Source organism: Diospyros lotus, chromosome 10 (genome assembly GCF_014633365.1).
Source record: "Diospyros lotus cultivar Yz01 chromosome 10, ASM1463336v1, whole genome shotgun sequence".
NCBI classification, from domain to species: Eukaryota; Viridiplantae; Streptophyta; class Magnoliopsida; order Ericales; family Ebenaceae; genus Diospyros; species Diospyros lotus.
In genome coordinates this window covers 24,613,307-24,629,327 of record NC_068347.1, presented here as the reverse complement: position 1 = coordinate 24,629,327, position 16,021 = coordinate 24,613,307, and the positions used below count along the sequence as shown (strand labels likewise).

The following is a 16,021-nucleotide window of genomic DNA, read 5'->3' as shown; positions in this document are numbered from 1 at the left end:
GGAACGGTTGCAGATGAGCAATGCAAGTCAACTAACATATAGCTATTCTTGATTTGACTGGGATGATGCATCATGGATTTTCTCACCACGGCCATATATATATATATATATATATGATATTTACGAGGCACCTACCTTCCTTCTTCATTCTTTATTCCTGCCTCCACTTTCCCTTTCTTTTAAATTTTACATATATCTCACTTTGTATATCCAATAACAGCAACAGTGTAAGGCTGTGTTTGATTTACATTATTTTTATAAAAAATAATTTTTTTTACCTAAATTCATATTTTTAAAGTGTTTGATTGACATTATTTTTTATAAAAAATAATTTTCAACTTTTTTGCTCAAGTAACCTCATTTTCCTCAAAAAGTTGGAAAACATTTTCTTAGAAGAAGATAAATTTTATTTTTCAAGTATTTTTTTTTTCATTCTCACGTGTTTTCCATTCACACCTTCCCTTTTTTACACTAGCAAAATTTTGAATAAAACCAAAATTCTCTCTCCTCTCTCTACATAAATCATCTCTCCATTCTCTTTGCTATAGGGATCACGCTATTTGTACAGAAGGAATTCACACCCCTTTTACAAGTGCGATAAATAGTGATTTGTTCATCATTTTCTCTCTTTCTCCTTGCCAGCCTCGTTCAGTCGCCATCGCTTGCAACCTTGTCGTCGCCTCGCCTCCTCTCGCACCAACAACATCATCGCCTCGCCTCGTCGTTGTCTCTTGTAGCCTCGCCGCCTTGTTCCCTCACCGCTGCAATCTCCAACAACCGGCGACCACCCAAAACCAACCGAGGTGCAGCGGGTGGCGACGGTCAGCAAGTGGCGAGGGCAAGGCGAGAGAGAGACAGAGGAAAGGTGAGGCGAGAGAGAGTGTTTTGGGATAATTTGGTTATTTCATTATTTCTGTAAATTTTTTTACATTCTCCATTCTCTCCCTCAATTATTTACATTATCAATATTTTAAACGTCATGCCAGTTTAATTATTGTTGTTCAAATCACGAATTAACTCTTACGAGTTTTCGAGTCATGTAATTTTAAACAAATCAGCTTACTTATAAACTCAAATTTTCATAAAATATGAGTGAACTTGTGATTTAATACTATAAAATCGGTGATAAACTCAGTAAACTTCGAAATTCACATTATATATAAATTAATATTTAAAATTTTAATTATGTATGAATATTGACAAATGATAAACTAAATATTTAGAAATTTTATATTATTTATTATTTTTAAAATTAATAAATAAAATTATTTTAAAATAAGTACATACATGTATTTTATTCATAAAAAATATGATTATAAAATATAATAATTATATTATTAAACAATATTAATTATTTTTTTATAAAATTATATCATTCTAAACATATATTTATATACATTAAAAGATATTTTTAATTATCTCTAAAATCTTAGAATATTACCATTCGTATTTACGATTTAATTTTATAAATTTTTATTTTTAATCTCAATTAAAATCTCAATTTTAACAACTTTGAGTCCAATCATACAATGCACACACACTATACTATCATTTGACCAGACCTTGGTAACATTTTTTGATCGGTAACAAACATTAACACAAATCCAACTTGAAGTGTAACGCGTCTAACCTACCCCAACCCTTACGCTATCATCTTTCAATGAACTGTCAAATAAACACTTCTTACTGCTAAGGAAAAATATATTTTTGTTGTTTTTTGTATATAAAATAGTAATTATAAATGTTAATGTCAAAAGACATGAAAAAATTCATCTTAAATCTATCAATCACCACTAAAGGCATCCTTAAAAACTATTGTTATGGCTTTTGAAACTAAAATATTGTAACACATCTTTTCTCAAAAATAACTCAATAAATTTGCCAAAGGCGTTCCTTTTCAACTTTGGGTACTTTAAACTAGAAAACAGTTTTTTGACACCATACTTAAAAAGTAAAATTCTTGTCAATAGGATAGATTTTGACAGAATTTTGAATAATTAATTTGTTAAGGCTAGGTCATAAAATAGTCACATCACATGCTTCATGGCTTTACCAGAGGTTCTTCAAGCTAGCCCATAAAGATGAGAAGGTCAACCGAAGATCCATCTGATTGATCTGAAAATGAAAGAAACCATATAACATAATTCGGGGGCCACGTGTACGGTTCTGATGAAACAATAACAAAAAAAAAAAAAGAGGGAAAAAAACAGATGCATCCCGAAAACTAGGGAGATTTCAATGCTATCATAACACAATTTCATGCCATATAACAATCAGTTGCTTCTTTCTCTAGCATCATAATTACATATTTGTTGGACCATCCGCAATCATACTCGCGGTTCAAAAATTAATCTAACTGCTTTCTCTATGGAGTCAAAAGTTAGTAATAACCTGAGGATCCAAAGCCACTGATCAATGAAACAGCAACCACAAATCTCTAAGGAAAAAACGCAACATCAGCAAAATGAGCAAGCGGCCAGTCCAGAAATACTCAAAAAGTAGGCATCTGAGGCTCTGCTGAAATGGGCATTGACACTGAAAGGGCCTCGTATAGTTCATTACCTCATATGTATATATATATATATATATGGAATTTCAACAGCCCTAGAATGGTAGGTTTTGGGAATTGAAGCAGTACCTCAGGTGCCAACGTTTGGTGCAGAGGTTGCCACAGATGGACCGTTCGAATATCTCCACTGCCCACAGGCTTTGCATTTCTCCAGCTTCACACTGTTTTCCAGAGTACAGAACTTACATGACCAGAATTTGTACTTGTTTTGGACATCTTTTGCCTTTTGGGTGCCACAAAGCCTGCATACGGGAGCCAGAGGCTGCAACAATTGCCCATTAATGCCAGAGTTCAGGAAAATAGAGAATTCAAAAAGCTCATGCCATAAGATGTAACTGAATAACATGATTGACATACTATCAAAATGGCAATTCCTGAGTACAAAATCCGTATTTAAAGATTGTACACAATCTTCATTGTAGAATCCAGCTAATACAGTAAACTATACTCTCTTTGGTCATAACGTTAGCAAGTAACATTATTGATAATTGATGAACAATAAACTAAGTGAACCAACAACTTGACTGCTATTAACATCATAGGCAGTCATAAGATGTTAACTGCAGTTATTTCTCGATAAAATGATGGAAGACTTCATGCTCGGTAAAGAATGAAGAAACAAACCTTTTTTCCATGACACTTACCGGATTCAACAAGGTGCAGGTTATGCACTCCCACATTGTCGATTCTTTTGTTTTATCTGTTGCGCCATTATTAGACGATCCAGAAGGAGAAGCATCATTGGTTAGATCAACAAAACCAGATTTTAGATGACCCTTTGGTCTGTGAGAAAGTCCACTGTCATCTGTTTCACGGATTATTTTCTGAGGTACAGACTCCAAAGAAAGCATAGACCCAGGTCCTAAAGCAGCTCCAGTTAAATTCACTGAACTAGATTCCAGATGGCCAGTAGAGGAATGAGATAATGAACCAATAGTTGATTCATAACTTCTTTTTCGAGATACAGAATCTGAAGTTTGTGCATTAGAACCATTGTGAAACCTTGAGTTCATGGCAGTTTGCCCCATACATACAGGATCCTCTAATATATCGAAATTATTTTCTCCTTCCTCATATGCTTCACAAGACTCCAATCCACACCAGATGTCATCCTGTAGTCTTCTTTCCGCAGCCATTGCAGCAGCTTGTACTGGACTAAGTGCAACCATGATTGAGCTATCACCACCTAGTCGTTTGGGTCCAGAGGGCAGTAAAGATCCCAAATGTGCTCTCTTTTCTGCAGCAGCTAGTGCTGTTCGGCGAAGAGATGAAAGAGGAGGCTGGTGGGAGAAGCCACCCAATCGCCTCCCAGGAAGGTCAAATCCCTCTCCAATGCCAGTTATACCCTTGGTCATTAGGTCCTCGCACTCCTGTGTGTGCCAGTTATACATATATAACAAAACAAAAAAATGAAAATGAAAAAAATGCAATAATGCCATATCTTCTCTATCAGAAATTTCTGATTGAGCTATCCCAAAAGAAGTTAAAGGAAATCAAGCTGTTGAGCCAAAAAATGCATCCGCTCATATTCAGGCAATCTGCATCCCAACATCAACTGTAATTGACACCATTATGTTACATTGAATTTTCTAAAGATGTGTAATAAATGGCAATTTATGCCACACTCCAACCCCTTACCAAACAATTGAAGAGCTACCTAGAGACACAAGATATTGAAAATAGTAAATAGAAAGTTTAAATGTTTTAACATCCATAATAGAAGGTCAGCAAGAATATTTTGTGATGCCTCTTCATTTTGGCCAATGCCAACCCCCACATGGTGGGAATAAGGCTTGGTGTGTTGTTGAGATCATTTTGGACAATACAGTGGCAGATAGTTAATTAGACTTCAAATATAGCTCTGAAATTGAATTTGATTAACTGTTGCAAGAATCTAGTAAAATACTCTTTTCCTTTTCCTCAAAGCTACTAACTCTGTGATATCCTACAATTGAGATGAGATCAAACAGAAACAAAAACAGCTTATTAAAAGAAAAAGTATATATATGTAACCAGATCTCCATAAGCTTATCAGAATTCAGCGTGTTACTTCCTCATACTCACCTCTATGGTGGAAGGTAGTTTTCAGTGATGTTAATTATATAAGCACGAAAAAGGAAAAGATAACAAGAGAAATGGAAAGACATTCTCTGACATGGAAAAGGATATACATAGAGAGAGAGAAAGAGATGCAGAAGGGACAGAAGAAAAGACAGATTAGAAAGAAGAATACAGACAATATTAGCCCAAGGATAAAGCAGAGAAGAAGACAGGGATAAAAGGCACCATCACAGAGAGAGAGAGAGATAGAGAGAGAGAGAGAGAGAGAGAGAGAGAATAAAAGGAAAACAGAAAACAAACCAAGAAATAGTGCCTGGGAGGGAAAAAGAACCAATATTCTCATTCCATAGTTCAATCAAGAACCTATAAAATTCATACATTCTATAGGTACTTATATATGATATAAGATATCATCTAATTAGGAAATTAAATGCAAATCCTACTTAAAACTAATCTTCTAAAGTTCATCTTCTATATGACCTTTGTTGGTTAAAGCTGAATGATTTAGTTGATTAGAGTAACCAGGAAATGTCCACAGCCAGCTCATAAGCATGAATTTATGTAGCTGCAGTGACTTGGACCAGACAAATTGGGGAGGAGGAGAAACATAAATTGCTAAAGAGAGATTAACCAAGACTTGAGTGCAACCAAATGATTGTTGCTCAAATCTTACCTTGGGCAGAAGAAAATAGTTTATACAATACAAGGGATTTTAGACAATACTAAACTTTTTGCTTACATGGCATGCAAACCAGGCTAACTCAAAGTCACATGCAATACCCTACATGAGAAATCAAAACTCCTCAAGATTCTCTACTGTATGCAACATTTAGACTCATAAGTATCAGACAGGGATTCAGATTTTGTGTGTGTGTGTGTGTGTGTGCGTGAGAGAGAGAGAGAGAGAGAGAGAGAGAAAGGTAGAGAGAGAGCGAGGGCCTCTTGCACATTTTGTTTTTCATCTCAGGCTTCTTTCTTCTCTTATTCATTCTCAACCTCCCTAACAAGGCAGAATTACTCAAGCACCTCCAAGAACCATCACTCCCACATCCTCTAAAACCATACTCTAGAACAAGATGGTTGAGAACATTCATATATTACAGAAATTGAACTTCAAATGTAGCTAGTGCTGGAATTGAATTAGATGTAACTGTTGTAAAAATCTAGTAGTGTATTTTTTTCCCCTTTACTGAAGGCTACCGAGTACTAACCCTGAGAGGTCCTTGAATCTGAGATGCAAGCAGAGAAAACTATGACTTCGGTAAAGGTTTTTATAAAACAAGACATCATATCTGTACAACAAAACATTCAGATACATTCAAAAGTCTCACTATTTCACTCATTGTTCCCTCATTCTCGTCTCATGATTGGGGGGTCTACTTTAAGTCCTTCCTCAGTTCATAAATCAATAAAAAATAAATAATTTTCTGTAAAATAGAGAGTAAATAGGACATATCAAAAGCTTTGCTCATTAACACTGTTTATGTATGGCTGCAATGTGATATGGTTATTGATTAAGAATGAGCTGGAAGATAAGCTGGAGTGTGGAGTTGGTATGGAGCTGAGTTGGAAGACTGTTAGAAAGCTGAGTGGGAAGGTTGTTAGAAGAACTGAAGAAGCTTAATCTGCGCATGACATGTGGCAACAGTTTGATAGTAGAGTTTGTTGATTGTAGGAGAGAATTAGTTTCTAGTTGGTTGTATTAGGCAGGGGGTTCAAACCAGAGATTGAATGGATATAAACCCTTGTAATTCAATTTTGCAGCATTATATGAGAAATGAAATGAAATTTCTTCTTCTCTTCATCCCCTGCAATTCTCTGTGTTCTTCTTCAAATCCTCTCCCATTCTTCTTCTTCTTTACCATTCATATCACAGTGACTTGGACCATGCCACTTTTTTTGGCATGCAGTGGCCAGGGAGGCAGAAATGATCTATCAAAGAATGAATATGTTGTCAATTAAAAAAAAAAAAAAAGGCAATTGCCCAAGCTGAATTTAACAGAGAACCAAGCAGGAGCACATTTAAGAGCATCCATTAGCAATCTTGGATTTTAATAATCTAAAAGATAAACACTTGATTGAAATTATTAGCACAATGAAAACAATGTAGGTTTCTTGAAACATGTAAAATAAAAGAGATAATTGCAATTGTTGGGGATTACACATTAAAGGTAGAAAGAGGGAAAATCAAAAGCCTGTTATGATGAAGTATCTAGATTAAAGTGGTGCAAGGAATGATATAACTCATGAAGACCACGCCATGTGATTGCAATATTAGCTAGTGCCAAATCAATGTAAAAAACTATTGTGTTGAATTATTTTAACAATCATATATTGCTCTGCAAATCTTAGCAAAAGTAACTTAAAAACTAACCTTTCTGATTTCATCCCAGAGATTGTAGAAACTGGCATTGTGAGGACCATGAGCATTGTGACAGAGTTCATGCAACATAGTATCGAGAATTTGATCAAAAGGGAAGAAATCCCAATCCCTGTTTGGTCTTCGAAGCCTAAGCTTTACTTGCAAACCACCTCCTACATTCAACCCCAGAAGAGATGGACTCTTCGGGCTGCATATCAACTCCAATCCCTTAGTTCCACATCCATGATAAGCCAATATCAGGACAAGTAAATTAAAAGTGAACTCATAACTAAATTGGAGCTCCATTTGTCAAAAAGCAACCAGTGCTATTTCAACAGTTTCTCAGCCAGCACACGTAGCACTGATAAAGGGAAACATATACGGGAAAATATGGATTACTGCGAGTGCATATTTATTCTAATTCCTTAGTTACACACATTAAAGCCATTTTCGAGAATTGGATTTGCGGACGGATAAGAAAAAGGAGAGGAAAAAATACATGCACTTCTGTGTATGTTAAATGCATATAACTGAACATATCATTTCATTTTCTTCTCGTTTTTCCTTCCCGTTCAGAAACCCTAGTTCCAAACGTAGCTGCGTATAAACCGATATCAGCGTCAACAAATGTAGATAAAACATAATTAACTTGAAGTTCCTGCAAAATTTTCCCACGGTTTTTGGGCAACCAAATAGAGAAAAAATTACCAGAATTCAGAGAGGAGCTTGACCCGCCATTTGTGCTTGCGCATGATGGGCTGGACCTGTTTCGCGACTCTCTCGAGGATCTTTCTGGCCTCGTCTTCTCCGACCTTCTTGAGGGGCTTGATTTCCCAAACTTTGTTGAGGTCGCCCACGTTCATCTTTCCGAATCAAGCGATCCGATGCAAAACCAAAACCCTAGCGTCCGAAGAAGAATCGACGAAGAACAGGATTCAATGTTCAAACTTCAGGTATGCGTTTGGGCAGGGACGTCTTTGTCTTCCTTTTTCCTTTTTAGTATAATTTTAATTATTATTATTATTAACCTGTAATTAAAAATTGAAGTTGGCGGGATCCAATTATTACAAAATTTAAAACACTGGTTGGGTCATCGCACTCGCACGCACCTCTCCTTTATAACTTTGGTAAATTACACTTAGTTTTTGGTAAAAAATATAAACACCTCCAATATTTATAAAATAATAAAAATTCTCTTACAATCTTAAAATTAAAAAAACCATTTCATCCTTGATGATTTAAAACTATTTTCACCTCTTTCTCTCATATTTCTTTAATCTGTATTGTCATAAATAAATTCATAAAATAAGTAAAGAGTGAACTGCGTGAAATGAGTAAAGAACAAAAGTTGAAAATGATAAACTAAAAAAAAATAGATCAAAAAAATAGGTGAGCACTGGATTAAGGCTGGAGCCTGTGCTAGCCTCCCATTGGATCTACCCATGGGTATGGCTCATAACTAGAAAATAACCATGGTTATCTTTTTGCCATCAATTTTATTTTTTTCTCTTTCTTTCCTTTTTTTTTTTCTTTTCTCATCTTTTTTTTTTTTTGATCTAATTCTATAATAAATCCAACCCATCACATGATTTATTCTACCTCAAGCTATCATGGAACAATATGCAACAAACCCCAAAAGTGTTGGTAAGTTCATATTTATTGCGATTCAATTATAGAAAAGTGCATATTTTTCTTTATTTGAGATAGAATTTCCTATCACCAAGGGACAGTGGCAAATTTACATATGAACTGTCCTGAGAATTCAAGGCAGTCCATAATTAAAATTATTTTTTTATATTAAAAAATTAATTTTTAATAATAAATTAGTCTAAAAAATTTTTAACTCACTCCAAAATTTTTGATGTAGAGTTTTATATCTCAAAAAAAAATTTTAGCCTTCTCTTACATAAATTTCTAAATTTACCCCTATCAATGGGTCTGATCTCTCTCTCCCCAACAATTTCTCTTCTCTTTCTCACGCATGCACACATATTCAAGAACCACATTATTGATGAAACCCTAAGTAACCTATATCTCTTTATCTTACACTTTCTATTACTATCTCTTTCTTAATCTTTATCTTTTTCACCTGGAATGAACCAGTGATAAGTTTCTCTCAGAAACCCAAATTGCTAGGTTTCACTTTTGGAGAAACCCAATTATTTGGATTTTTTTCTCACGCTAATGATTGGTGGCTATTTTTTTTTATTTTTTTATGATATTTGAGAAAGAAATAGATGAGAAGGGGTATTTTAAAAATTTAATAAAAAATAGTAGTATTTTTTTAATAGTAAAAGGGAAAGTGATACACTGGTCAAAACCTCAAATGAAGTCTTTATCATTTTTCAAATGTTAAGGTTATTTTTGTCTTTTTATTAAATCTCAAGTGAACTCAGTGTAATTTATCCATAACTTTATGCAAATGTTTATATTTTTATGTGTATGGTTTAAAAAATAATTAAGATTGATACTACTAAATTAAATTTTAAAATTACCTATCACACATTTATATTTATATGTTTGGTCCCTCATGATAATATGTGATTTAAAAATTATGTGTTTAACTTTTAAAAAAATAATCTCTTTACAAAGTAATGTACATTGAGGACTCTTTCTTATGTGTATTATTATTTTATCTAAACTATACAATTGCAACAAATATTTTAAGGTAAATTTGAGCATAGCTAATGATGCAAAATCACGCACCATAAGTTATGGACCAATGGAAAAAACATGCTTATGGTTGAATTGGATAATGGGTTAGAGAAATTATTCACTAAGCTTACAAAAGGAAAGAAGAATCCCAAGCATTTTGAATAGTCTCTTCAATGCCTAAGTAGTTGTCAATCCCTTTTAAGCAATCTTAGTTGCATGAGAAGAAATAATTGAGAGCTGAGGAATTATCTGTTCCATATGTTTAGGATATTATCCTTTTATAGTTGGAGAAGCCAATTTCAAACAAATTCAATCTCGTCTAATTTGATGAGATTTTGTTGCTAATTTTTTCCTTTGATTTTCAGAGGGATTTCCTTCTTTGTAGATGATACCAATCAATCTCAATCTTACCCATATTTAAAAGGATTTTTATGGATAATTGTGGGTGTAATGAATAGCCTCATTTCCCATGTGAGTAATTGTGGGTTTGTGGAGAGTCAAATGATTTGTGTGCACAACTAGTCTAAGCTCCAACCCAATTAAGTTGAGTTGATTGTAGAGTAGCATTTGGTTGTCATGCCAACTTGATCACAAAGTGTTAGTTGTGTTGACTTGATGTTGAAATGATGTGGGTCATGCTAATGTGATCCTAAAGTTGTGTTAGCCTTTCTAACTTGCTCCAAAAGTTGTGTCAACCATTTAACTTGCTCCTAAAGTTGCATCAATTGGGTACACTTTGATGTTGAAATTGTGGTCAATTATACCAACTTAATGCTGATATCATGTCAGTTATGCCAACTTCAACATTAAAGTTGTGCCGACTTTAACTTAATGCTGATATCAAAATCAATCTTTTCAAAGATTGATTTTGAAATGGATACCATCAAATTCAAATGCGACTGAGAGATGAATGAAAAATTGCTTTCAAGACAAGAGATGGATTATATGAATGGACGGGGATGCTTTTTGGTCTCTCCAATGCTTTAAGCATTTTTATGCGACTTATGAATCAGGTATTTTGACCTTTCATTGGCAATTTTTTTTCTTTTTTATTTTGACAATATTTTGATGTATAGCCAAAATCAAAGAGAACATTTGGCCTATCTTTGTCAAGTCTTTGACATCTTAAGAGAGAAAAAGCTATATGTGAATCTCAAGAAATGTCACTTTCTTGAGGGTAAGGTGATATTCCTCGGCTATGTTATTCAAACAATGGCATTGAGATGAACTCAATAAAGGTGAAAGCTATTAGCAATTGGCCAACACCTTGCTCACTTCATGAAGTTCGTAGCCTTCATGGCTTAACTTCTTTCTGTTGTAGATTCATCAAGAAATTTAACAATCTTACTGCTTTAATTACAGAATTATTAAAGAAAAAGAAGTTTGAATAGACACTAACAACTCAAAAAAAAATTTAACGCTTTAAAGAACAAAGTAATTGAAGCCCTAATTTTAGCACTACTTGAAGTTGACATGAAGCTTTTAATGTGGGAATTGGTGCCATGCTTAGCCAAGAAAATTGCCATATTGCTTTTTTTTTTTTTTTTTTTTAACAAAAAGCTCAACGAATCCAAGCATAAATATTTAACATACGATAAGGAGTTCTTGTTGGATCCTTAATCCAACATTGGGCTCATATGTGAATAATTATGCATTGTGAGCTGTCAAACAGTCTAAACCCAATTTAAAAAGTGATTTGTTAAGTTTGGGGCTTTAATGTATCAAATAGGGTGTGGGCCTTTAATGTGTAGATACTAGGATAATTATGTTTTCTTGATGGGCTGAAACATAATTAGGGTAACGGGTTGTTACCCCTATAAATACAGCGATTATGGTCTCCAGGTCATACGAATGAATCAGATTTGTTTCTGTATCCCATCGTTAGAAACTAGTTGTCAAGAGAAACTTAAAGGATTCTCTAAGAAGTTCGTGTTGATCTGGAAGGCTTGCCGCGCGGATCTAAAGAGATATAATCATTATGGATTTAAGTACGCTTCCGCTTATTGTTTATTTATTCTTGATGATTTGACATGATTATTCATGGCATTTGGGTGATAGTTTTCACATAAGGATTTAAGGTTTACAACAAGTGGTATCAGAGCCTTTTTCATGTTAAGTCATTGAGAATCATATTACTTTGATCCGTGATTTATTTGGATATAGCAATGTTTTTAAACCAAAGTTTTATGAATTAAATAATGGCATAAGCTTCTGTTCATGTCCATTAAGAAAAGCCGCGGCCACTGGCCGTGGCATTAAGGAAAAGCCGTGGCCAGAAGGCCACGGCATTGAGAAAGCCGTGGCCAGAAGGCCACGGCATTGAGAAAGCCGCAGCCTTCTGGCTACGGCATGAAGATAATAGCCGCGGCCTTCTGGCCGCGGCATCAGGAATGGCAGCGACTAAATAGCCGCTGCATTAAAGTAATGAAGCAGCGGCTATTTGGCCACTGCATTGAGAAGAAGAAGGCAGCGGCCAATTGGCCGCTGCATCAAAGGAAGAGCCACGGCCATCTGGCCGCGACGATCAGTTTTCTGGGGAAGAAACCCTAGAATTTCCAGTCCTAGGCCCATGAGGCCCATAATCAATTTGGGCTAGGTTTCAGTAAATTAATTAATTAATTATTTTATTAATTAGTTAATTAAATTTAGTAGATTAATTAATTAATTATTAATTAATTAACTTCAGTAAAACAGTTTTGATTTTAGTAAATTAATTAATTAATTTATTAGTTAATTAAATTTAATAAATTAATTAATTTCTTATTATTAGTTAATTAATTAAATCCAGTAAATCAGTTTATTAAATTCAGTAAAACAGTTTATTAAATTCAGTAAACCAGTTTCTTAACTGCTTTAATTAAATAAGGGACTGTTTTAATTAAACTGTTTTCTTTGGTATAATTTTAAATTCAGATATTGGCATGATTTTGTATATATATTTTGAAATAAATTAATTGAAACAACATGTCGCCAAAGTGACATCTCTTGTGGAAATTAATTTGTTTTGAAATATAAATGGTTGTGTGCATGTAACTTGTATGAATATATATCGGCCCAAAGGAAGGTAAATATTTTTAACAGAATTGCATGTGCACTTGTGGTAATAATTGCGTGATAATTATTTGGTTTACATATGACCAATAAATCGGCCCAAAGGAAGATTTATTGTTTGTTATGTTATTATTATCAGTATTTGATTATTACACCAAGATATCACTTACAAGTTAATATTTTGTCCAAAGATGAAACTATTAATGGAGTGTCCGGTATCTTGAGATGGAATTTGCCTTTATTTGAATTTAATTTTGTTTTAAGACTTATATGAGCTTTGTTTTGTTTGTTTGTTGTTCTCTGTTCAGCACTCGCTCCTGCTAATATTACTGCCACTATCAATTCTATTCCTATGTTAAATGGCTCTAACTTCAAGTCATGGCAAGAGAATCTCATGATAGTTCTCAGAGTCATGGATCTTGACCTTGCGATAAGGGTTGATTCTCCAGCACCTCTTACGGATTCGAGTACCTCTGATCAAAGGAGGGAGATGGAAAAGTGGGAGAGATCAAATCGCATGTGCATGATGATCATGAAGAAAGCCATTCCGGAAGCATTTAGGGGCACAATATCTGAAAAGATTACTACGGCTAAGGATTTCCTTGCGGATATTGAAAAGAGGTTTGCCAAGAATGAAAAGGCTGAAATTGGTACACTCTTGGCAAGCCTAATTTCAATGAGGTATAAGGGTAAAGGTAACATCAGGGAGTACATCATAGAGATGTCTCATCTTGCTTCTAAGTTGAAAGCACTTAAGCTTGAACTCTCAGAGGGATTGCTAGTGCATTTGGTTTTGATTTCACTTCCGACACAGTTTAACCAATTTAAAGTGAGCTACAACTGTCAGAAAGAGACTTGGTCTCTGAATAAGCTTATCTCACACTGTGTTCAGGAAGAGGAAAGACTGAAGCAAGATAAGACAGAAAGTGCTTACTTGACCTCAACCTTTAAGGACAAAGCAAGGAAAATGAAGAAGGATACGGAAGCTGCAGGTACAGCACCTCATAAGAAACAACAAAAGAAATCGACTGACTCAGCTGGTAAAGGTTGTTTCTTCTGTGGGGCTGAAGGGCATCAAAAGAAGCAGTGCACCAACTATCACACATGGCGTGCTAAGAAAGGTATGCTTCTTAATTTGGTTTGTTCTGAGGTTAATTTAATTTCGGTACCTAGACACACGTGGTGGATAGATTCTGGTGCAACAACTCACATCAGTGTGTCTATGCAGGGTTGCCTGAGTTGCCGAAAGCCAAATGATGCTGAAAGATACATCTATGTGGGCGATGGCAAGACGGTTCAAGTTGAGGCAATAGGAAAATTTAGATTATTGTTAAAGACTGAATTTTATTTGGATCTTGATGAAACATTTATTGTACCGTCTTTTAGACAGAATTTGATTTCTATTTCTACTTTGGACAAATTTGGTTATTCTTGTTCGTTTGGAAATGGAAAATTTAGTTTGTTTCATGATTCAAAATTGGTTGGTTCCGGCTCTTTGTCAGGTTATGATAATCTTTATTCAATTGATACAATTGCTTCATATAATGAATCCCTGCAATTAAATACATGAGGTGTCAAGAGAAAATTAACCATTGAGAATTCAGCTGTGTTATGGCACAAGAGATTAGGTCATATCTCCAGGCGGAGAATTGAGAGACTTGTGTAAGATGAAATTCTAGATCCCTTAGATTTCACAAATTTTATGTTTTGTGTTAACTGTATAAAAGGAAAACAAACCAATAAAAGGAGATTTGAAGCCAACAGGACTATGGATGTCTTAGAACTAATACATACGGATATTTGTGGGCCTTTCCCTACGGTTGCTTGGAATGGTCAACAATACTTTATAACGTTCATAGACGATTTTTCTAGATATGGCTACATATATCTCATTCATGAAAAGTCACAATCACTTGACGTGTTCAAAAATTATAAGGCTGAAGTTGAGAACCAACTCAACAAAAGGATTAAAGCCGTCAGATCTGATCGTGGTGGTGAATACTATGGCAGATATAACGGTTCAGGTGAACAACGTCCAGGGCCATTTGCTAAGTTCCTAGAGGAATGTGGTATCATCCCACAGTACACCATGCCGGGTTCGCCTACTATGAATGGTGTTGCTGAAAGACGAAACATGACACTTAAGGACATGGTAAGAAGTATGATTAGTCATTCTACCTTACCTGAATCACTCTGGGGAGAAGCACTTAAGACTGCAACATATATCCTTAACAAAGTTCCAACTAAAGCGACTGCCAAAACCCCTTATGAGCTTTGGACGGGTAGGAAGCCTAGTCTAAAGTACTTGCACATTTGGGGATGTCCAGCTGAGGTTAGGCCTTATAGGCCGAATGAAAAGAAACTAGACTCAAGGACGGTGAGTTGCTATTTTATTGGATACTCTGAAAGATCTAGGGGGTACAAGTTTTATGATCCCACGACTAAGTCGATTTTCGAGTCTGGAAATGCACGGTTCTTTGAGGATGCTGAGTTTGCAGGGGGAGATGCAGGTAGGGACATTGTTTTTGAGGAGGAATATGTTGATGTTCCCACAGGTGTTATGGGTATTGATCAGGATTTCATTCCTGACCATATTCAAGACACATCAAATCAAAACAATGTTGGAGAACCTCCCATTCTAGAAATTGTTCCAGAAGAACAAACTCCAGCACCTCAAGAACCTATGCCATTAAGAAGATCCACTAGAGAAAGGAGAAGTGCAGTGCCAGATGATTACATTGTATTTCTTCAAGAACATGAGGTGGACATTGGAGTGATGGAAGATGATCCGATCAACTTTCATCAAGCCATGGAAAGTTTTAACTCTCAAAAGTGGATTGATGCCATGAATGAGGAGATTAAGTCCATAAAAGACAATGACGTGTGGGATCTTGTCCCATTGCCAGAAGGTGCGAAACCCATTGGTTGCAAATGGATATTTAAGACCAAAAGGGATTTGAAAGGCAATGTGGAAAGGTACAAGGCTCGTCTTGTTACAAAGGGCTTTACACAGAAAGAAGGCATTGACTATAAAGAGACTTTCTCTCCAGTATCTTCGAAAGACTCTTTCAGGATTATAATGGCATTAGTAGCGCATTTCAATCTTGAGTTACAACAGATGGATGTGAAGACAACGTTTCTCAATGGTAACATTGATGAAACAATCTATATGGTGCAACTAGAAAACTTTGTGTCGGGAGACCCAAAGAATATGGTTTGCAAACTTAAGAAATCCATCTATGGACTCAAACAAGCATCTCAACAATGGTATTTCAAGTTTCATCAAGTGATCATCTCGTTTGGTTTTGAGATGAATTTGGTCG

The 16,021-nt window shown here is 35.1% G+C and overlaps 1 protein-coding gene across 2 annotated transcripts; it reads right to left on the bottom strand.

Moving 5' to 3' along the window:
• Positions 1–1,957: 1,957 nt before the first annotated feature.
• LOC127812234 (uncharacterized) lies at positions 1,958–7,964 on the bottom strand. 2 transcript variants are annotated; one of them, XR_008025844.1, is made up of 5 exons: positions 7,701–7,964; positions 7,005–7,200; positions 3,214–3,939; positions 2,392–2,831; positions 1,958–2,115 (listed from the first exon to the last, which is right to left on the bottom strand). XR_008025844.1 is itself a non-coding variant. In XM_052352616.1 (5 exons), exons 1-4 carry the CDS (start codon positions 7,853–7,855, stop codon positions 2,640–2,642), a joined length of 1,269 nt encoding a protein of 422 aa, XP_052208576.1. In that variant the 5' UTR covers positions 7,856–7,964; the 3' UTR covers positions 2,134–2,535; position 2,639. The 2 variants fall into 2 exon arrangements, 1 of the variants encoding a protein (XP_052208576.1); XM_052352616.1 differs by lacking the exon at positions 1,958–2,115 and having other exon boundaries at positions 2,134–2,535; positions 2,639–2,831.
• Between the last annotated feature and the right edge of the window lie 8,057 nt (positions 7,965–16,021).